Source organism: Polyodon spathula, chromosome 10 (assembly GCF_017654505.1).
Source record: "Polyodon spathula isolate WHYD16114869_AA chromosome 10, ASM1765450v1, whole genome shotgun sequence".
NCBI classification, from domain to species: Eukaryota; Metazoa; Chordata; class Actinopteri; order Acipenseriformes; family Polyodontidae; genus Polyodon; species Polyodon spathula.
Genome location: NC_054543.1, coordinates 7,677,620 through 7,702,493, shown reverse-complemented (window position 1 = coordinate 7,702,493; position 24,874 = coordinate 7,677,620). Strand labels below are relative to the sequence as shown.

Sequence of the window (24,874 nt, the reverse complement as noted above, 5' to 3'; positions counted from 1 at the left end):
TCCGAGGAGGCATCCATCACGCGCTGACAGTGCCGCTCAACCATGGGACGGGGCAATGAGCCTCCCCTCCTCCCCTCCCCTCCTCCACCCCCCTCTCATTCCCAGTCAAGCCTGCCGCTTTCCCAACGATGCCTGTGGAGGTGCATTTCTACTGGGCTAGGGCCAGGCTGGGCCCCCTGGGTATCTGGGAGGTGTAGCGGAATGGAAGGGGGGGGGGGGGGGGGGGGAAGAAGGGAAGAAGCTTGTATTTTTTTGGCTGCATATTAAGCAGCCATCATGCTGATGTGCAGGTGGTGAATATATTGAAATTTTACACAAAGATGAGAATGTATTCAATACTTCAGAGTGGTAATGCTCTTATAAAAGTTTACCATGGTGTTTTTGCATGGTATTTTTACAGTTTTTCCCCCCTTTTACCAATAGTTATACTACACATTTACTGTACTTTACCCTAGTTCCCATGTTTATAAATATGTTTTATCATACCTCGCTATTTTTTACAATGCTTTATTACACTTTGCCATGCTTTTACTATGGAAAACTTGTATGAGGGTGATTGCAATTACTTTGCTTTTTATATTTATTGTCTGTAATATCGCTATTAATGCTAACAAGTTAGAGGTCCTTTAAGTTTGCTAGCAAATGCACCTCTGATAGCCTGAGAGTTTAGAATAGGAAAGGGTTTCTAATCCACAGCGGCAGTCAATGAAGTGAAGAAGGACTTAAACCTGTTCCAGTTTTTTGACAGATATATATTAATATGTAATTGTGCAATTTCTCAAGAGAAGGACAGAGTGTACTGAACAGATATTGTGGAGCTTTTGTTATGCAAATATCTTTTGAGTTTAAGTCAGGGTTCCACACAGACGCTCACACTTTTTCTTTTTTTTTTTTTTTTTTGTATTATATGGAATTCATTACAGCCACTCCTCTGGTCTGTGTGCACGATGCCGAAGCTTCGTTCGAGTCCGGAACCATACCGAGTCTAGGGAGTGGGGCGGTTGTTTGAATTTTCAGTTTTTCATTTTTAATGCATCTGAAACCTTCTCAAAGACACAATGCTTTTTCTTCCCTAATTTCCGAACTGACCAGATTACAGTCCAAGAAGAAGACGAAGAAGTAATAACCAGGCCTGATTCTTGGCTTCTTTAGACCCAACACCTATTCAAGTTGAATTGAATCCAGGTCATTTAAATGCAAGTTCAGATGTTGCTCTGCTGCGTAGTTCACACTGGAGCTGCGATGGGTTACGCTATATTCTGGATGTCAAAGAAACACAAGCTACTGTGTTTTTCTCCCTCTTTTTTCCCAGCTGGGGATAGCACACACTTCTTCACACTAAACCAAACTGTCATGCTGAAGTTGTACAACATTATCATCCATTAATTATTGATCGAGATTACAAACCTCTGGTCACTGAATTATTGAGAGGTGGTGCAGGGGAACAGAGAGTGACATCTGACTCCTGCTGGGCGGCTTAGGGCCATTCGAGAGTGAAGCAGTCAGAGGTCCACAGGAGTGCCAGAGTATAACACTGCTTTCTTTCTTTCTTTCTTTCTTTCTTTCTTTCTTTCTTTCTTTCTTTCTTTCTTTCTCTTTTTCATTTCAATGCCAACAGTTCTTTCGCTGTTTCATTCTTTCTTTTATTTATTTTCTTATAACTGTTCTTGGTCTGGACGTCTGCAGAGGAACCAGACCTAGACAATTGGGCCCACTTCCCTAGACCAGCAGAGTACTTCAAACTGCATCAGCTTGGTTTACCTTTGCAACTCGCTACCTTCTCGGTATAGAACTAAATAAACTAAACTTCCTGTTAGGTACGAATCTTAGTTATGACCTAGAGCGCTTGCTGCTCTTCAGCAATTAATGGCATCTTTCACAGACCCAAGCCCTACTCCTTCCACGCAAACGCGTCCCTTACCACGAAGACGCCCCACAAAAAATCGAGCACACTGGGTCGTTTATAGACTCGCTTTGCAAATGCCCGGACTGTAATTTTGCGCCCTGATTGGTCCTGACTACAGGTCACATGTAGGGTTCTCTCACTGGTCCAGTCCCCAAAAGTCAGAGCACGGTTGTATTTTCTAGCTGTATTTTCTACAGCAGATAAAACTGAATAAAACAATCAAATAAACTTGTTTGATTGCCGGAGCAGTTCAGAGGACAACAATACGAACAACATTTTGTATGCGTTGTGTATATTCTTTAGCAACAGTGCATTTAGGCACAGGGCATGTAACTTTTTAGTGCTCAGAACCCCATGAGGCTCATTGAAAAGCACTGACTTATTGTTAACACTTGTTGAGGTAATAATAATGTGATCAGTCTGTAGTTGTATGAGGATACAGATAAGTAAAGTGTAAAAGGTCTCCCTCTGGCGGTCATTGTCAGGAAACTCAGTCTCAGCTTGAACTAAATGACTTAATAATAATAATAATAATAATAATAATAATAATAATAATAATAATAATAATAATAATAATAATACATGTATTGAACAACAAATGTGCAAAATGTATCAGTGTGGTGTTATCGTTTGATAATAATAAATGTTATTCTATATAGCGCCTTTCATGTAGAAACATCACAAAGCATCAATAAATAAGACCTATAATTTAGAGGTATAACCCTAGGAAATGCTAATGTATGAAAGTACGTTCTACGACGTGATTTCAAAATACCCGAATTCTGAGTCCTTGATCACCCAGGAAGAGTGTTCCGTAATCTTGGTGCAGAACTCCAGCGATACAACACATTAGCATTGTATCCAATGAAAACGTGCTTTACTCTGTCAAAACATAATCTTTTACAAAGTGAAGAATGGAAGCACTTGTTTTTAACTTCACTTTGTTTTTAACTGAAATGAACACGCCCGCTGGTTGAAGTTAAATATACCAATCCAAGGGATTATGAAAATAAATAAAACCGAGTAATTAAAGAGTAAAGGGAATATGAAGCGGTTATAATTGCACTGTGATTACAGCATCGTTTTTGTTTCCACGTGCATAATTATATGTCATGCCCTCTCAACACAGCACAGCGGCACGGTATGTATTCATTGTTATAAACAAACTGTGGTAAAAGCATAGTATAACCATTGGGAACGCGTGAGGGAAACTGTAAAAAATACTGTGCAGATTTTCCGGGATAAACTAAACTATAAAACGCCACTGTTAACTTCTATATAAGTTCCAGTGCGGTCTAAAACAAGACATACACGCTTGAAAATATAGCTACATTGTCCCTTTGTTAGATCATGTAACGCTTATGTACTTATTAAAACAATATGCTATAGTCGTGAGAAACGATATTGTTATATGGAGTTAAAGCACGAACTCCATCTCCGTGTTTTCAGAGTGATCCGCTGCTCCGGGTTTTGTAGCTTGCCTTCCTCTCGCTTTATCGCCTTTGATTTTTCGTTCTGCTGGATTTTTGAGTCGCGGATTGGCTGGTTGGTTGGAGCGTGGAATCTGAGGAAAGCAGGAAAAGGGAGTCTCGGTTTTTTTCTGCGCTCTGGGGGTTGTAAGCTATTGGCTTTTTTGCTGTTCGTGTTTACACCTTGGCATTGTCGAAGTAAAGCAGTCCGAGAGAGGATGCAGAGACGGAGGCATACACACAGCAAGGCACGGAGCGGAGAAACGCGTTGTCAGAATACACTGGCAGTGTAGCAGCCGCGTTTCAACAGCACAGCTGCTGAAGTCGGAAGAAATCTTGAGTTCTCGTTATTTTCCGACTTTCTTTGCAAGCATGACGGGCTTTTTGAAAACGCCACACCGACTGATATAACTTTGCGTGCTTGTGTGTTTGGTAGTACGAACGTGAATAATTTATGAAATGACGAAATTATACGATATCTAGGGAACTTTTTTGTTTTTTTTACAAGTTTTCTTGTTGGTTTTTCCTTCGTATTCAGTTTCACGATTTATTTTTTGATGGGGTAGTGAAGCAGATTCAAGAAGTCAATACAAACTGAAAATATTTTCAGTTTTTTTTTTTTTTTTTTTTGTGGTATCACTTTTGTGACTCAAAGGGATATATAACTGCTACAATTGGTACTTTTTAATAGCCGGCATATAACATACATACGAAATATACTCTCCATATTCAGTTTAGAAACTGTGTCCTTCTATATAAAAATAATAATAATAATAATAATAATAATAATAATAATAATAATAATAATAAAATATAAGTACAATTAAGAAATACCTTTAAAACCTTCAACCCGATACAGAGGTGGAAGGGAGGCCAGTGTCGGCGAATTCCCCGGGACCTTGGACAGTTACTTAGCCGGGAAGCGATGCACTCATCTCGGATACAGCGGTCCGCGGCGCTCGGTCTGCTGATGGTTTATCTTGTGTTTTGTAACCCACGAGTCACCGAAGCAGGTAAGGAGAAGACACACTCACAACACAAACACAAATTAGACGCAAACTTAACATTAGCATTTTTATGATCACATTTAATTTCCATAGTGTTTCTATTTTACACATGCTAGATAAATTGCCTCTTCGACAGGTACATTACCAAGAACGTTTGCTATTTTCAGGTTAGTTGAAATAATAATAATAATAATAATAATAATAATAATAATAATAATAATAATAATAATAAATCTGCACAAACTTAATGTTCAGTGTGGCTCATATCTCATCTAACATTAGACTTTGAGTTACATATTTCTGTGTTTTGCCACAGTTATTGTATTACTGTATAGAAGCTGAGTCCGGAACCTGAATGGGTGTTTAATACAGAGACAGTCCTGTCTTCAGGACCTCAGAAAGCTCGCTCTACTGCAAGTACTGACTTCAGTGTTAATCCAGAGAGCGCCAGATAATTAATTGGGCTCCTGATATGAAGCTTCTGACGCTTCAGTTGGTCCTAATGGTATAACAACGGGCGTATACTCAGCCCAGCAGAGTACACCTGAGTTAACAGGCGGGCATACCACGTCTGTATGAGGCTGCTCTCTTCTCACAAATCGGGTTCAGTTTTCAGGGCAATTTAAATTGACAAGGGGAGTCTGTGCTTCGTCAAGTTTATAGAGGCCGTGTTTTTTGGGGTTTTTTTGTGTGCTGATACTTCAGTTTTTTTTTTAAAGAGAAACTGTTATTTTGTTTTATACTGTATGTAAATTAGATTTAAAAATATAACATATTACAAGTGTTATTGTTATTGAAAGTTAACCAGATGAAAACACATGAGCACATGAATAGAGTATAAGGCAGAAAGGCCAAGCAGGTTGTAATGTATGTGTGTATGTGTGGTGCTGCTGCGCTTAGTGTGCGTGTGGACCTGAATCGCTTTGCTCCCTCAGTAGATTCCACAGCAAAATGCTGCAGTATTTTACACCCAGAACTTCGCATGTTACTTGAATTTGTACTTGTTCATAAAAGGAATACACTATCGACTTCATGAAGGAAGACGTATACCATGTGTTAACCGTACACACACACACAGCCTACTCAAACACATCCCTGTGTTACTTTGAACACACCCTGTATCGTTCATTCTTAATGGGGCAGAGGAGAAACATGTGATACTTAATTAGGACATTTAAATATAAAATATTTTGGATCCGCTGATCTAATATGGAACCAGTTGGGTTCACGTTGAATCCGTTCTGTAAAACCATCTGTATTGAAAACAGTGTTCTGCAGCTGGAGGATGCAGATCAGATGGTTCTATAGAACGCCCAGAGAACTCGTACCTGTGCACAGGTTATTCTGAGGTATCGGGATAAAACTTTCTTTACTTTTTCTATTGTACTCGCACATGCTGGCAACTGCGTGGGTTTCATTTAACCCGTCTGATTTACAAAATATGTGGCGAGAAGAAATGCACCCACCCCCCACAGTGTAATGACGATTAATACATCAAAATGCATATAATCAGTGTCTGTTTAGTGCTGGTCCTAGCGCGGCTGCCGAAGGGATTATCGTAATGATTTAATATGAGTACATAAGGCCTGTATTGTGTTGATTGAAAGCGAATGCTAAGCCATTCAGAGTTTGGAGAAATTGGGTAAACTCCCATTGCACTTAAAATGTATTGCAGAGAGAGAAAACAATCAGCACCTTTAGAAACAAACAAAAATCTACCCACCCCCAAAATAAAATAGATTTTTAAATACTTTCCGCTCACTTCTCTCTCCCTTAATCCACCCCAAAAGGAAAAATGAGAAAGTCCTTTATTTAGGATAGATGTTATCGCGCTTCCTGTAATGCATTCCGGATGTGAAGTTTGGAGCGGGCTGCACAGTGTCTGCTTGCAACTTGACTGTTATTGGCGACACAGTTTATGAACCACACGCACAGATTGAATCGTGCTACTGTATTAATTACTTTTGCAGACTCCGGCTTTGTACAAAGAAGCACACAAGTCTCACTTAAGTTGTGCGTTTGGCTTGCGCAATAACTCATACCAGTATCCCACGCGGTAATTAAGGGTAATTTTATGGAAACTACTGCCTATATATATATATATATATATATATATATATATATATATAATATATATACTATATATATATATATATATATATATCTATAGATATCTCTCGGATATATGTATGTCAACTAGGGCGTCTCGTCACGGAGTTGATAAGGTGTGTCAATATATATAGACTCAGAGGAATTTTTATACTTCACTGCTATAAGCAAAACGCAAGTCTGAAGTGACGATATACGTATCCATTGCGTTAGGTCACAAAAGCCATATTAGGTAAAATCCACACGTTTCGACAACCAGCATATGGTTCGGCATTGTTGATCTGGGTGCAGTAAACTATGAATGATGTACCGAATAAAATATAATAATAATAATAATAATAATAATAATAATAATAATAATAATAATAATATAATAATAATAAACATTTGGAAACAAGTTTACATAGTGGCACTGGAACAGTTTTTAAAGTGGGGGTGCTGAAAGCCATTAAACAAAACTGTAACCCCTGTATATGTTGGAAGCCATGCACAGCCAAGGGGGTGCTGCCGCACCCCCAGAACCCCTAGTTCCAGCGCCCTTGCATAGACGTGACTCATTTGTTGAACCGTGCACACACACAGACGTTTAAACACTCGGTTTAAGCTGTCGAAATGTGTTAAGTACAATCACCAAATCAAAATACAATTGCCAATGTCAAAATATCCAAATGAGTGAGATTTGAAAAACATTACCCTTATAAAAATGATCAAGGTATTTTAGCAGTTTTCCCATGCTTTTCCAATGGTTATACTATTCACCATTTACCATAGTTTGACAAGTTGCTTTATGCTTATCAAACACAGTGTATGCCTCTGCTTTACCATGCTTTACTATGCTTTATACGTTTACTAACTCTTGTGAGTCTTACTCCAAATGATGCAAATACGTGCTATTTTACACACAACGCTACTGTGTAATTAAATCAACACGGCCGCAGAATGCTACGTTGGTTTGACTCAATTTGTGATTTGGTGTGGCATTCGTACACGTTTCTGACACGCTGTAGCTAACAGAGGCGAGTGATTTTTTTAGGGTTCGTGTAACTATTGACTACTTGTCTGGTCAGTCGGCTTGTAGCAAAGCTCAGCAGTACATGAACACGGCAAAGCATCAATTAAACGCAGCGTGTGTTTCTCCCCCCTCGGAGAAAAGAGCGCTCGGTAGCCTGTTGGAGAAGAGCTTGTGCGTCGCTATTGATTGAAGCTGCTCGCTTATGAAGGAGTGGTTTTCTGCTGAAATTGAAACTGACAAGCCAGGGCAGTTCTAGTTTTGTCACGTTGGAGTTTTGTCTTTTTTTTTTCTTTTTTAAATCCATTTAAGGAATTTAGAACGTCGTTGATTTTGATTTCATAATGTCACGCGCCGCTTTATGAATGATTATTTTGATTGAATTCGGGTGTCCCAATGCTGTCTCTGTTCTTGCTGATGGTCGAACAGTGGCCTGCTAATTTATCTTAACTAAACAATGTGTTCTCTAAGAAAGGAAACTGTCAACATTTATTTACAAACACCACATTAACCCCCTCAAGAGTTATGGAAACTGGTCCTGTCTTAAGGAGCCATCGCCTTCCTTCTGCCAGAGGCTAGTTTTACAGACAATTCTAACTGTCAAGGATGGTCAAGGCTACTGACAAAGCAAAACTTTCACCAATAATTTTCATTAACTAGCTTTCTCACTACCAGGGAACGTGTTGATGGGTATTTATGTCCTACAATATAATTTTAATATAGTGATTAAAACATAGATTGAAGATAACACAGCATTTGGCTCAAACTTCTCTGCAATGGGTTTTATTATTATTATTATTATTATATTATTATTATTATTATTATTATTATTATTATTATTAGTAGTAGTAGTAGTATTGTTAGTATTATGATTATTATTATTAAACTCATGGAATTAATGTAAGACCTAGGCTGGCTCAAACTGCGGTGCAATGAGAGACTTATTCCATTCCCTGAAGAGTACTGTAAGCAATAGCAGAAAGATTTTTAGCTTGAAAAGGAGATAAATAAACAAGGAAAGCAGAAACCCTCATTTCTAATCAGCCTTAGATAACGAGGGAGGTGAGCACACGCTGCGTGGCTTGATGTTTTTTAGTGTGTAAAATCTTCTGCTTTCCTATTATCATGTTGACACAGAAACTGACTCTGTTAAGTAATTAATTCAATTGTATTATATATATATATATATAATATATATTATATATATATATATAATATATATATATTATATTATATATATATATATACTATATATATAATAATCATTGTGTTCCGGTCCCAAGGCCAGGGTTCGACTAAACCCTGTCATTGCGGTTGGGATTAATAATATTAAAAAGAACAGCGATACATACTCAATAAGTACTGCATCTTTTTTAGACCCCTGCCCTGCTTGTATTCAGTTTTATATAACTTGCTTAATACATTTGAACCCCCTGCCACTAGCCTTTGTGCAATCTTCATTGCATGATCCGTCTCACCAAAGCTGTTTATGATATTAAAGGCAATCACTGGGGAAGAAAAAGAACCTTTAAAATATCGATATTTCATGCAAACAAATTTCAGGCGACTGTACTACCTTCTGATAAATTGTTTTGTAACAGTTTCTAACAGACAAAAGTGATGCCACATTTATACTGTTTAATGTATTTATTCTTTTTGCTGTAAAATATCTATTTATAGTAAAAGGTGCAAAAGGGTACAAGCTAATTTTGGTCCCAGGGGAGTTCTGTTAGCTGAGGGGTCAAGCTTGAGCAGTGGGTTAGGTCAGGTCTCAAGTGAAATGAGTTTGGTCAGCTTTTCCCCAGCAGACTCTAATCTAATCCGCAAAAACAAACACCTCCACGCAATTCAGCAGTACCGTCAGGCTTGGCTTGAGAGGGGCAACAAGCAGGTGTTCTGGTCAGTACTCTCTCTTGCTCTGAGGGAGAGCGCATGACTGCCTGCCCGCCTGGCAGCCTGTCTGTCTGTCTGGCAGCAGTGTGCCTGACTGCAGCCAGTGCTAGTGCTACTGTCCCTTACCTTCTATACCTTTCACTAATATAAGAAAGCAACTTAAAAACAAAGCCCATCTAATTGGTGGAGAGAGCAGACGTGTGGAATGCTTCAGTGTGACCGTGGCTGTTCATTGTGTAGCACTGATGACGCTGCCCCAGAGTGAGGTCCAGAATTTCCAGCCAACAGCAAAAAATAAAAAGGTGTGCTTAGCAATAATAATGCAACCAAATGAGAAAGTGCAGAGCTGTCTTTTTTCTTTTACACTGTACTTGATTATGTTCATATTTCATATACACTGTAATACAGACAGACAGACATGCACAGTGTATTCATTGATAATTCATTAGATTCCAGTCAATGATCTTCTGTGTAATTACATTGTAATAACTGAGTAATTACCAGTTGTCCCTACTGTGTAATTACATGGCAATGGGCATGTGAACAAGATTGTGTTAAACTATTTATATCATTGTAACACCATACCCAGTGCTTGCCATTTAAGAGCAGAAGCAGGAAACATTGGTAGTTATTACCATGTTACTACCTGGGTATGTGTGCCCTGTAATCTCAAGTACTTCCTACTGGGGTTAATAACACCTCCCCTACATCCAGGAATAGACAAAATGGATTGAAGTGTTTCAACTCACAATGCTATGTCAGCACCATCCATTCAGTGGCTTCCAAAAGACTTTTCCTGTTTTTTTTTTTTTTTTTTTTAAAGGTCTGATCCCATCTCAATGTAATCCTAGACCTGTGGTGGATTGATTTTATGTATCCCTTATCTTGCGTAATTTGAAAAAATAAAATAAAATGAAATCGGAGCTGAGCTTTCACTGTTATAGAACAGTGACCCGATTCTGTTTCTCACCAGTTTGGCCTAATTGTTTTTATTTTTGTTAGCATATTCTATATGTTAGAAAAATCCCATTAGATATCACTTTATAATCCCAGCGTATTGCCCTGGAGAAATCCTAGATAGCAGGGCTATAAACAGCATTATCAGCAATGGATTAGGAACAGATAGAGCACCGCACAGTGCTTCTCGACGGTTCTGTCATTCAGTTTTATGGTTATGCAATGCCTTGGTGGGCTCAGCCAGTATTTCCGTCCTCAGCTCTGACCGCAACAGTACATTAGAGTTTTACTGCTGAGCTGGGACCGCCCTGGAACAAGACAGAACGCTTATACATGTCCTCTGTGCTCTATTATTCATTGGTCCAAAATGACCATATTTAATATTTTAAACATGTTTATAATGCAAGCAGATCCCTGTTGGAAAACACTACAAAGTGGGGTTGGAGACAGGATTTTATTGTTGGTGCCGAACCCACTGTACCCATATAAAAGTTCACCATAGTAAAAGCATAGCAAAGTGTAATAAAGCAAAGTGAAAGCACAGTAAAGCATAGACAAGCATTGTAAAGAATGGCGAAGTACGGTAAAGCATATTAATAAACACGACAAACCAGGGTAAACTATGGTAATGCATAGTATAACCATGGGGAAACAGCAGAAATACCATGCACGAATACTGTGGTAAACCTAATAAGGGCAAGACTGGTAAAGAATAACATATTCTGGGTGTTTTAGAGAGTAAGCAAGTAGAGGCAGGGCTATGCTGCTTTGTATCCTTAGCTGTAATGGAGCTTTAAGATGCCGTGTACGCACTAGGACGGTGGTTCTGTAGGTTGAAAAACAAATTAGGAACATAAGAACATAAACAAATACAAAGGAGAGGAGGCCGTTCGGCCCAGCATTGCTTGTCTGATTCCCGTAGCTGATTGACCTCAAAACTTTGTCAAGTCGGGTCTTCAAGGATCCAGGTGATTCTGCATCAACAGCATGACCAGGCAACCCATTCCACATGCTCTGTGTCTCAATCTCTCTGTCCAACGTCTATCTCCACTTAGTTTAGGCATATGTAGTAAACCATCAACGGTGCATCTTTGAATGTGTTATAATGATGTTATAAACAATATTAGACAGATATTAATAACAATGCCAGGCTTTAGCAATACATCATAGACTGATCTCAAGATGTGCACAACAGAATATGAAGATGATTTGTTGAAACGCAAGGAAGTTAACAAGTTGTCCTTGGTGAGAGTCACAGACAGACAAAGAGACAGATGGACACAGTCGGAGCAGTAGGGGTTACAAAGACCCTAAAAAGAACAACACATTTATAAATGAATCTGTAAACTAAATGCGAAAACAATTGAGCATGATTGTATGGTACAGCAAGCTTGCTTCAGCCCAGAAAAAAAGTTATTTAGCTTTTGGTCAATTCATTATACAAGTTTATATTTCCCCTGCTACAAACTGTAATTGAATTGACTCCTAAGTCACCTTGCATCTCTTTTGAACTACCCACGATCTCCTTGCCTGCCTTCCTCCCTTCTTGTTTTTTCCCCAGCCAGTTCTTACTGATTATCTCTCTGTTTTTTATTATTTCTGTCTTGCTGTAATGCTGTCCTGCGGCTCTGAGAAATTAAACAAGGCGCGAACAGGAGAGACACATTAACCTGCTGCTGACTTTTCATTGGGAAATGCAGTCCCCCACCCCCCAAAAAACATTTTTCAATGTCCTATACTCAGGGTATTTATATTCTCTTATATCGATATACAGATGGGAATCACAGTGTTTGATGGACTTCTATTGCTACAAAATACAGTGAACTACAGCATGAATCAGGGAGAAGTGAATACAGGATAGAGTGGACTGCACCATGAACCAGGGGAGATGTTTGTATTCATTTTTTGGTGGTGATGTATTGGTCTTGAGGCACACCACAGTGGACCACAGTGTTGCAGGGGGACAGGTTAATGCTTACTCGCAGGTGTGCAGATGAGGCATGACACTGAGAGCTACTGTATAGCGAGGCCATCTGGGTGCTCTAAGCATCGGAGTGTGCTGCATTCAAGATGATGAAAATGGAAATGGTACAAAAGCAAATCTAAAGAAGAAGAAGAAGAGTACGTTAGTTAAGGAGACTGATATTTTCATAAATTGCTCTTTAGGCAGAGGGAGAGAGAGAGAGAGAGGGCTGTTCTGCACTGTTGGGAGATGCATGCCTCTAGCAAAGTCATTGCTTCTTCTTCAATCTGCTTTTATGAATAACTGGAAGGCCTGCAGAGGCCAGATGGGGTGTAATGTACAAAATCCAGAATAATATCTCAATGGGGGTCTTTTGTGCTAGGCGTGAATGCTGAGCCTAAGCTTCAGAGCAGCTTTTCTCTCTGTGTCGGGGGGTGGTGGTGGTTGGGATCAAGCATTCAATATTCCTCAATATTCCCAGTACTGTCAGACACACAGGCCTCCGTAACTTAAAACTATAAGAGACGAAAAGGAAGTGTTTTTAGGAGCTCAGTCTTTCATTTACTTTCTTGAAAGGCGAGGAGCCCATGATAATGTTGAAAACAAAAACAATAACTTGTATAGCATTTATATCACTTTCAGTTCCACTTGCGTAAACTTTCAAACTAGAAGGGAGTTTGACTAACGCAGCAAATCACGGCAACATGCGCTAGTGAGTGAGTATGTGAAAACAGATCTTTTAATAGCCCGTGTGTGGGTTTCCGTGGTTTTTGGGGAATGCAACAAGATCTTTTTATAAGGTACAAGAAAATGTAAGTGTTCTCCATTAGTTTAAAAATACATCTACTTGGTTTCTTCTTAGTTTATGGATTAGTGTGTAAAGTTAAGTGTCTTCCTACAATTATTCTTGGTTTCTTTGCCTTCACAACGGTGCACAGCTGTTGATAATAAAAAGAATGCTAAAAGTCTGAGAGTAAAAGCTATTCCCACAGAAACTCCTGATCTCGTACTGTGCCTGCATGCTGCCTGTATCCCAGAGTCATTCACTCTGGAAATAAATTGTAACAGAGCAGGAAAGCATATTATACAGTCACCTTTTAGTTTTTTTTGTCTTGCAACTGCTTTCCACCAGAGAATATTAATGGCAGCCTGGAGGCTCGTCTCTGAGTGAGTCAGTGCCTGCTCTGTGGCTTCCAGCTGGAACTGCAAACAGAACTAAAAATGGGCCAAAACCTTTAGGGTTTTATTGTTGAAAAAGCACTATAGAACATACTGTATCCTGTAATATCCTACATAACCAACAACAATACCATCATTTCAAAATAGAAGTACTAATAATACAGCTGTGTCCTACAGAAAAGCTAAGAATTCCGCAGTAAGTAACAGTGTACACAGTACACAGTACACAGTACACAGCAGCAGTGCACCACAGCGAGCATTTGGGAAGACAGATGCCCATATGGTTGGTTTTACGACAGCTTGAGCAGTTTTTCAAGTGCATTTTTCTTTTTCTTTTTTTTGTTTTTCTGGCTGGTTGAATTAGTTTATGATGCTCTGGTGGTGTCCCGTTGTGCTGTGATGCGCTATGTCATTCTCCATCCCACACTTATCTTCTTCTGTGACGAAAGACTTTGAGAAAGAGCACGTCCTTTTTAATACAAATCGCAAAACCGGAGCAAAACAAAATGCATTTTGATTTCAACCTCCTAGTTTCACAGTGATCATCTCCCACTCTGTGGTTGTCTGTCCACAACATTCACTTTATCTCTCTCTCACTCTCTTTCTCTCTCTCTTTCTCCCCTCTCTCTCTCCCTGCCACCCTCCAGCAGAGCTTAGGAATTGCTACTTTAAGACCAGCGTGGAGAATCTCATTTATCCCTGTTAAATGCTTATTAGCTCCATCTGCCTGTGGCTTTATGATGCCTTGCTGCGACCACCACAACTTCAGAAAGGAGCTTTTTAGCATAACAGAAACAGCTGCAAGGGTATGTGAGGACCCCTGAGCCCCACTCACACAGTCGAGTAAGGGCAATGCAAACCACCAGAACAATGCAGCTAAAATCACTGCTTACTTGTCTAAGTTTGCCAAAGGTTCTGTCACCCTGAGTTGGATCAGAGCTTGGTTCGTCAAGCTCTTAAACCAGAGTGCAAGAGTGAGTGAATGCAAACTATCACATACAGCCAAGGAAAGGCAACAAAAAACCAATGTGAAACAACACAGTTACAACATTTGCTTACTTAGTTTGGGTAACAAAGGTTATATCATGGCTGCTGCTTGTTCACAGGGACACCAACACTCAACAATGCTATTTATGTGCAAATAGTTTTAAAATAATAATGATAAAAATATTAAACGTGACAGCTGTACGCCAGTAAGGCTTGCCCCTCCCCCTGCCCCTGCCCCGTGCGATCCAATAGCCCCCCACTGTGAGTTTGGGGGGTTTAAACCCCTCCCCCTTATTCATTCTTGGGACCTCTTTTGAGACCAGACCTGTGACTGCACAGAATGACTGATTGCACACAATCGCTGTGTGTGAGAGAGTGTGTGTGGGCATATCATCTGCTAGCAGTCTCAAAGACCTCACTCCGATAGACACCTGGGAAGGGAGGGCCTGTTGAAAGACTCCCTGGTTAATGAAAGCTTGTTATGTTTGAAAGTGACGTTTTGTCTCGTTTTGACGGAATTGTGTTATCCCTTACCAGCGGGGTCCCTTTCAACCCCCATCCCGAGGGGATGAAGATGATATAGTGTAATACTCGAATATACACTGTATATGTATATATCTAGGGAACTGCTTATGTAGTGATGAAACAGACACACACATAGAGAAACACACACAGACGCACAGACACAGGGTTGCTGTTCGTCTGTGTGGCGCTGTTTCTTTTTTTCATAGAGAGCAGACAGACAAGGGCACTCGCTGCTTATTTATCCATTTTTATTAATCGAATGCATTTAGTTTTTAAAAAAAATGTTTTAAAGTGGTGTAATAGCAGGGTGAGGTGGGGACATACACAGGCAGGCAGGCAGGCAGGCAGGCAGTGGTAGGTGTGCGCATCTGGAGTTGGCCCCTCGTTGGACATTGGCTTGGTGCTTTGCTTCAGAGATAAGATATCCAGTCTGGCGCCTGCACTTCAGGCCTGTTACACTGAGCTCCTGCTGCCCTGACAGAGGAACCGCCAGACTCTTAAAGAGACAGCGCAGCAAAGAGAGGGATCTGAGAGGAACTGGGTGGTGTTCACATGATATTGAAGACAGACACACACACGAGCAAGAAAACTAGTCAGTGTTAATTATTACAAACTGCAGCAGCTAGAACACACTGTATTTGTTTTGCCAACTGTGGCAGCTGAACACAGTGTTTTCTATTGCCAGCTAATATAGTCCGGTTCCTAGTAAATCAGCATCAACCACGTAGCTTGGCAACCCATTCTATACACCCACCACTCTCCATGCAAAAAGAAAAGAACCACCTTCTCTGTCCTGAACCTCTCTCCTCCACTAAACTCATGGACTCTGTCCCTGGCCTCTGTGCTGATTTTGAAATAGTGACTGAAGAAGCTGTCTAGTGCCTACTTATGGTAGAGCAGCTTTAAGTTAGCACAGTGTTTGGTATTTCAGGAGTTAGAAACCAGTGTTTGGTATTGGTAACTGTAGCAGCTGGACTAGAACACAGCGTTGAGTACAAGTAGCAAAAGCACATGTCAGGGTTAGGTCAAACTGAAGTGAAAATCATCCATACGGCAAATGCCTTTAGGTTTCTTCTGATGTTGTATGGATCTTGCGATGCTGCTAATTCAGTCTTAAGCGAACGCTAAGTCAAAAAATCAGGCAGCTTAAGTGTGGTCAAATTGCCCATTTTATACGCTGTGGTTCCCATAGTGAAAAACACAGGCCTGTATGTTAAAGGTAAAAAAAAAATTAAAAAGTCAAATAAAAGCACCCAGTCTTTGAAGTGTTCTTTCCTGCAGAGTTTTTTTTTTATTTCTTTCTGGTTTCATACCGTCAGAATTGTTTTGGGTTTTTGTTTTCTCAAGAAAATTTTTCTTTTTGCACTAACTTCAAAACAATGCCCAGTGCCTTTTTAGTTTCTCAGAAGTCAAGTCACATTGGATTAGAATTGATGAGTGTCCAATCTACTCAGTTACGCAAGGTGGCGGGCAGTGTCGACGGGGGGCTGAGCTGCTGTGCTTCGCTCTCGCTCTGAGCTGTCTGAATGTGAGAGTCCCAGCTCACCTTCATCAGCACATCAACACTGCAGCTGCTTCAAGGAGACCGCTCGCTGGTTCTTGTACTGTAAAACTATATTTAAGGTCTGTGGTGTGAACAGTTAACACTGCACAACAATATATATATTTATTTTTTTTTTTTCCAGGGAAGCTTACAATTGAGGCAAAAAGCTTGCACTGTACATGCTACCTGGAAGAGTCACCCACAAACGGTGATCATTTTGAAGGACCAGGTTAATAGAAATTAATGTTTGTTTCTAGTTTGTAATAATTGCCAGACGGACTGGGTAGAAAAAGACACGCGGAAACACATTTAAAATGGATTTAAACCAGGAAATCCGATACGAGTTTTCATTTGCATTGTTTTCTGGTGCACATAAAATACTGACAGACAGCTTTATCTGTGACTTTAACAAGTTTAAGACCACAGCAATGACTCTGTGCATATATCACACTACAGTACAAACTATTATAAAAAATAATAATTATTGAAAATAATTGCTGTTCCATAGGAGCGACAGACACTGCCCTTATAAATGTTTCCCACAGTAAAAGCATAGCAAAGTTGAATACAGCACAGTGAAATACATGTCAAAACAGTGTAAACTGTGGAAAATGCAAATGGAAAATCGTGGGGCAAACATGGGAAAAGTGCAAAAGTACTGCTTAACAATACAGGACCTAAACTCAAGGTCTGTGGTGTGAACAGTTAACACTGACCAGCAATAACTGCTGCCTGTTCCAAATCCCTCCTGTTCTGTTACAAAAACTCAGCTGTAATGAGTGAGAGGAAACGCACACACACCGTTATTTTGTGACCAAAATAAGTATTTTGTAGAACAAAATACCAGCTTCTATACATGAAAACGAGCTGCACTGCCAAGCACCACTGAATCCCTCTCCCAGAGGAGGCCCTCTGTGAGAGAGAGCATTGTTTCCAGTCCCTTATGCCATTGCAAAGCCTATAATTATAACCCTGGAAATGAAAACTGAGTCCCGGCTTCGTGATGAATCCCAGGCCAATACTGCTACAATGTATCACGTCTAAAAACAGCGTCTCTGGGGCACTATGAGAAAGAAAAGATTCATTTTTCCCGGGATTCAGGACACAAAAAAGTAAACGCTAACTAACTCTGAGGTCTTCATCCATAACTGTGAAACACCCTGCGGTAGAATATGCGCTCACACTAAAAGAAACTCTCTTGAATTATTGTTTTTTTAATTACATAACATTGAGATCTTTTCAAATGTGGTGAGCCAAAAAACCCAAGGGCTAAATTCTTAAAGCTACATACTCCAGATCGCCATTAGCACAGTTTTTATCTGAAAGGAAAAAGTCAACTTTAGAATTCGAAAAGAAATAAGAAATAACTTATGACTGCTTGCAAGTTAAAGAGTTGTTTAAATCATCTTTGGTAACTTTATTGGTCGAGTTTTCTTCTTTCTGAAAAAACAATGTACTAATGACAGTTTGGGAGTAAACAGTCAATCCAAGGTTGCCTGGGGGTGTGAGCAACAGAAATATAAGACAGACCTTGTGATACTTCACAGACAATGGGCTAGATTCTCCAAAATGTTTTTTTCTTTGAGACAATAATAACTAGCTTCGAGAATCGAGTTTACGATTAGCCTTTTCCTCCCTTTTTAATTGGGGTCTCCCTATTCAATATCGATGTTAAGAAGAAGGTGTACCCCTAAACATAAGCTCTTTGTTGGAGGTATGTTAGCTGCTCTCCACATTTCAAATGGAGTACTTCAGGGGGTGTTTGACCCCACATGTCTGTGTGAAGCTGCTCCCTGCTGAAAAGCACTAGTCATCCTCTTGAACGGAGAGAGGAGAGATGAGAGGAGAGATAGGGGAGAGAGAGGAGAGAGGAAGAGGAGATAGAGGAGAGGAGAAGAGAGATGAAGAGAAGAGAGAGGAGAGAGAGAAGAGAGGAAGAGGAGAGAGGAGAGAGATGAGAAAGGAGAGTGATGTGACATATGTGATGCAGCTATCTGAAATTTCTTTATTATATATAGTAGACCCTGATAGTGATGTGATGCAGTCGTCTGAATTTCGTTGTCTCAGGTTGACTGTATTAGATGGTTTGTATCTGAAATGACATTACGTTTAAATATTCTTCTTTAAAATATTTAAATATACTGCAGTGTGCTGTGTAAGATTCCAGCTGATTTTCACTTAGTCAAGATCAGTTGCCAGTAAACTCATTCTGACCTCTCATATAAACTCACTCCTGTGTAGCCGCTCTGACCTCTCGTGGAATGGATATCAGCTTGTATCTCAAAGAAACCGTGCTGGAGCAGAGAGCACCAGGGTTGAGCAGGACAGTGTGATTGTGTGGGCTGAAGCCTGCATTAAGTGCTATTAGCCCATTTGAATGTATAGACTCCAATCTGAACTTAAATGAATGTGAACGCATCTAACCCCCCCACACACAAACACGCCCCCTCTTTCAATGTGAAAGCCCCCCTGCAGAGCAAGTCCAATGGTTTTCCCTGAAGCCCGGCCATTAAACTAGCAGACAGTCACTCATTCACTGTGTTAAGTCACTCCCTTTTCACTTTGTGCTACCGCAATGAGTCTGCACTGCTATAGAAACTGCTCCCTCAACCAGGGGAATAGAAATATATAGGGGGGGTGTGGGTGGGTAAATAAACCGTGCTCCGTGTCCATATAAATGGGTGGGAGGTGGGATTTCTTTGTTTTATGAAGTGGGGGGGGGCTGTCTGAAACAGACTTAATGGACTCTTGTGGGTCAGAGTTCACTTACCAATTTTTGATGGTGGATTCTGGATCATTTACTAAATTGCCATATTTTAAAAACATTTATAAAAAGAGGAGTGTGCGGGGGGTGCTTTTTTAAAATGTTAGTTTGCTGTGATATACTGGGCGACACAAGGTGCAGTGAAGGATATGGGATAAAGTGCACAGTTAAACGTGATGCAGTATGTTAAGGTTGTAAAAACAAACATTGTGGTTCGGCTGTAGTAAAGCACGGCTGATTCACAGCCAACCACAGGAAAGGCATGGGAAAGTGTGATGTGAAAGTGGTTAACTTTTAGAAGATTTGGAGAAAGGACCCAGGAGACAACAGGCATGCATTCAATCATTGCATGACTAGTGCGAGTGGAACAATGACCCGGCAAAACACAAACCCAGTTAGTCTTTTAACAATTACCCAACCCAGCATGCAACCGCGTCTCTACAATTTAAAAACACTGCCGGGGTCCCTGCTAGCGAGAGCAGCGAACACAGAGCATTCATTATGTGTTTGGGAGTCACTGCAGCTTGCTGTGAATGTCTACATGTTTTTTTTTTCTTTTTTTTTCTTTTTTTTTTTTTACAAAACACATTAAAGTCATTTTCATGTAATTTTAATGAAAAAGGTGACTTTGCTCATTAAATAAAGTAAAAAAAATACAAAACATTTTCCAACTTTGAAAACTCAGCACAACCCTGTGCTCCCATTGAAGATGCTGTTATTATTAGTAACCTCTTATATTGTAGAATGAACCAACAACATCTATCTATCTAAAATGAAACAAATCGAATGGTTTTTTTGGACAAAAGCCCTTCCTTCTTCAGCTGTGTAGAAAGAAAAGTAAACGCAGTGAAGTAAACTGTTTATTTTTTAAGAATTCTGTGGATGATGTTCCAAAGTTCCTAGTTTGAAGAAAAGCTCACGTTCCCTTTGTTTCACAGTGCTGACTGATCCCACAGATGGTGATGTCTTCAGCAAATTGATTATTGTTCAATTCTAAGACTACTGGAAATGTAGTGGTGTTGATTCCAGTACATCCGCAAAGCAGTCTGCTAAATGCCTTTTAGTTTCTCCAATGTACAGTTTATTGCATTTCTTGCAGATAATGCAGTATACCATTCCTTTAGAGGTGCCTGTTCAGTGCCTCTGATCTCAGTTTGGGTGTCAGTGTGTTTACAGGTAGTGCATCCTGGTCTATTGCATGGAAGTGTTTCCCAGAAGGACGAATCTCACTGTGGATTCTCTTAGATTCTTGTCTTTTCTATATAATATCAGTGGGAAAAATAGCTACTGTAGTTTCTTTACATGATTTGCTGTATTTCTCTGTTGGGAGGGTGTTACATGAGGACCAGAGGAATTGTTATTATCCCTGTGGACAATGGAGCTGTATAGATTACACCATGTAACAATTATTTATTTTATTTTTTTGTTCCTGGGTAGTAAGTGTTATTTCCTAATTGCTTATGCCTCAAAAGTATAGAAAATGGCTATTATTCCCCACAAACTTTGCTTTTGTGACCAGGACAGTGATATTTCAAAATATCACTATTTCCAATGGGAAAACGGACAAATGTGTGTCTTTTCGTTCACATAAAGTCAGAAAAAAACAACATATGAATCCAAATTAACATGTATTTATACTAAAGTAATACAAAAATGACTACAAAAGATTTAGGAGTGAGTAGTTTTTTGAGATTTATGATTATACTGTAAATACAGTATATCTCGAAAAACTACTCACTTCTAAATCTTTGGTAGTCATTTTTATCCTGGGATTATAGCGCTCTAATTCTCCTCAGCCCCTAATTTGGATTAAGTTTTGATCTGCCTTTTCAGAGTGATTAAACTCCATCTGCAAGTGGAATGCATGCATCATCATTATTATTAATATAGTGAAACCTGTATTAACAGAGAGACTGGAATGGGCTTCTTTAGACAAAGTGCCTTTGTGTCTCATTCACTTACCTGGGTTCACTCATGGTATTAAAGGGTTTGCAGCTAGCAAAATAATTCCATCAAATCTGTGGTGCTCCAATTGGAACAGAAAGGTGTCTCGTTTAGATGTGTTTACACGTTTATAACATCAAGAAAGGCGCTAATTAAATTGAGATGCTTCCAGTCATCTGCGACTCTTTTCTCTCATCGAATTAAATCTTTCTTTCTTTCTTTCTTTCTTTCTTTCTTTCTTTCTTTCTTTCTTTCTTTCTTTCTTTCTTTCTGTCTTTCTCAGGAGCGCTCAGGGCTCCATCCCATCAAGTTCCTTCAGTAATTGCCTATAAATAATTAAGGTAATTTCGGACTGAGGGGGTTTCAATTATGCATTCATTTACATTAGTAATGTGGGGATGAGGGCTAAGTGGACTCACTGTTACTGTAATAGGCCCCTCATGGATTTTATTACTGTCTCAGCAAAATCAGCGCGTCGGACAGCAAAAAGAAATAAATAAATACATTACAAATATAGACAGTTATAAGAAGCTATCCTACCTTTGGGGAATTGTGTGATCTGTGCTGATGAGGGACAGTGACACTGGCTATAAGAGCTTCCAATCACAGCTCTGCAAACAAATGAGAGAGAGCGAGAGAGAGAGAGAGAGAGAGAGAGAGAGAGAGAGAGAGAGAGAGAGAGAGAGAGAGAGAGAGAGAGAGAGAGAGAGAGAGAGAGAGAGAGAGAGAGAGAGAGAGAGAGAGAGAGAGAGAGAGAGAGAGTGAGTTTGGAGTTAGGACTGGACTTATAGGGGACGGATGGACGGACGGGAAGTCAACACCAGTTACGGACACGAGGGCGAAAAAACGTTCACGGGGAAAGATCCCGGGGCAAGTTTGTGTCGAGATGTTACAAATGAGAGAGAGCGAGAGAGAGAGAGAGAGAGAGAGAGAGGAGAGAGAGAGAGAGAGAGAGAGAGAGAGTGAGAGAGAGAGAGAGAGAGAGAGAGAGGAGAGAGAGAGAGAGAGAGAGAGAGAGAGAGAGAGAGAGAGAGGTGCACCTCAATCCTGACCTGAATATCCCCTGCCTACCTGCCTGCCATTCAGTTGTGCAATGCCTGTGCTCGCTTTTGCAAGTGCCTGCCATTTCTAGGGCCCTCGTTCAAACTGTTTATCCCTCTGCACTGCTTGTGTCTCTCTTTCTGTCTCTCTGCTCATCTCTCTTTCTACAAGGTGAACATGATTACTGGCTTGCATTTTCACCAGTCTTCTCCAGACCTTTATATTTTTGATTCCTTGCTTCATAGAGACGTTGTGGATTGCCTTTAAGGTATAATCCAATGCACTGTTGATTTAAACAGCTTTCTGCCTCTCTCCCGCTTTCTCTCGTGTTTTTCCTTTCTTTCCCTCTCCCTTTCTCCTTTTTTCTCCACATCCCCCTTCGCTCACATTCTTCTTTTTTCCTCTTTTCCCTTTCTAGTTCTCATTCTCTCCACACCCACCCTCTTCACAGTCAAAACAACATGTTTCCTGGCCTTTACAATTCTTTGATACTGTGACATTATGTATTTTTTACCCTTCTCAGTTTTAGCTGGAGTCGATGACTGTGTTGATGAAACGATACAGTGCACTTAGCCTAACAGGAATCAACAGAAACCTATTTAACTACTGAGCAGGGTCAGTATAAATGCGTACATAAATACAGATGAGAAACACAGAAACAGGTCTGTCCCCGCACTGTCTGTATCTCTCCATCTTTCTTTACAGGGACCACAAAGCTGTAGCCCACAACAGTTGCCACGGTCATTTCACAGTTTGTCCATGCTTTTCCCGTAGTTATACACTGCATTTACCATGAGAGTATGGACTGCAACAATCCCCTCAAAATTGAGTTCTACTGTTCCGATAGACTTGATCGCTATCGCTTGGCAGCGCCAATCTCATTATTCTGGACAGTCTAAATCTGCAGCTAAGCCACCTCAAAAGTTCTGCATTTAAATAAAACAGATATGTGAGGTTGGGTTTTGACGCAGTTGAATAAAGCAGGGACTTGGAACACAGAACGAAAGGTGACAAAGCTTTTAACCAGAGACAGTTGTGGAGCACAGAGCTGGCAGAGAGGTGGAGGAGGGGATGCAATAGCAGCTTTCATTATATTACATTATATTGTAATGCATGATGTGCTTGACCCTGATATTGATGTGATACAGCAGTCTAAAATGTCCATGAATCATTTACTGTATATCAAATGGAAATTACAGCACCATAAGATTAGCTGTGCTATTTATTATTACGGTTATTATTTAATTACAGTATATATTAAAAACATGGTATGTAAGATGCAAGTGGATTTCCACCCGACTCAAGATCAGTTTTCATTCTGAGCTGTCATGAAGTGGAAGTCAGCTTTTATAACAAAGCACTCTATGTAGGTTGTTTTTTAGTAAATGTCAGGGAGACACTTGTCAGGTAATACAGTGTATCACATGAGAGCTGGAGAGCTGAGAGTGTTTAGCAACCTTTTTACCATACTAATAAGAAATTCTGTAATGCTATTAGACAAGTGTTTTGTCAGTGTCTTTCCTATCGTGTTATATATTAAAGAGCAGAGCCTCAGACTTTTTTATTTTATTTTATCTGTGACAAAATTCAAAAGGTCAGTGGTGAAGTCATTAGGGAAATGAAGGCAGATCGCTGGTGAGATTAAGCAGGGAGGGATAAACCCAGCATTAGCCATAATTAATGAGAACAGAAGGCTTGCTGGCTTTAGGAGACTGACAGGATCAATAGACTCTCCTCAGATCCGTACTCTTTCACTCTTTTTCTCTCTACCATATCCCCTCTCTGTCTTTCATTCTCTCTCTGTCTACCCCTCCCATCTCTATACCACTCTCTCACTTTTTCTTTCTCCCCCTCTTTCTTTCCCTGTCTTTCCACTCCAGTCTCTTTCTCTATCTCTCTCTGTACCCTACTTTCTCTTTCTCTACCCCCACTGTCCCTCTCCTTCTATATCCCTCTCTCCCTGCTCTCTGATCCCAGTCTTTACCCCCTTCCTCGCTGTCTCTATGTACCCCCCGTCTTTCACGCTGTACCCCACTCTTCCTCTCATTATATATACCTCTCTCTCCGCCCTCCCTCTGCTCTCTGATCACAGTCTCTACCCCCTACCTTACTCTCTTTCTCTGTACCCCCCCTCTCTTTCACTCTGTACCCCACTCTCCCTCTCATTATATATACCTCTCTCTCTCCACCCTCTCTCTCCCTGCTCACTGATCCCAGTCTCTATCCCCTACCTCGATCTCTCTCTGTACCCTCTCTCTCTCTGTATCCCACTCCCTTTCCCTCCCTCTCTCTCCTTCTCCCTCTATAGCTTCTCTCTCTCCCTCTCTTTCCCACTCCTTACTCTCTGATCCCAGTCCTGTGTGTTCCTGGTGCAGTAGAGCTCTTCTATGCCAGTGTGTGACAGTGGGATTTTGGTCACCTGGGGACGGTGGGCAGCTGTAGGTCAACTCAAGGTCCCGAATGTTCAGCCTGTAGCAGGGTTTAAGCTTCTGTTTTGTTGGTTGGAGAGATTTGGCTGAAGCTGGGGGAGGGCTGTGTGTCAGGTTATCGAAGGACAGATTCAATAAAAAAGACAGCA

At 40.3% G+C, this 24,874-nt stretch overlaps 1 protein-coding gene across 1 annotated transcript in view; it reads left to right on the top strand.

Annotated features, from left to right (window-relative positions):
• Positions 1–3,459: 3,459 nt before the first annotated feature.
• Positions 3,460–24,874, top strand: part of LOC121321832 (netrin receptor UNC5B-b-like) — a 56,715-nt gene continuing 35,300 nt past the window's right edge. The window contains exon 1 of the mRNA XM_041261087.1: positions 3,460–4,388. Within this exon, the coding sequence (XP_041117021.1) occupies positions 4,301–4,388 (88 nt within the window). The 5' untranslated portion in view covers positions 3,460–4,300. The remainder of the gene's footprint in view (positions 4,389–24,874) is intronic.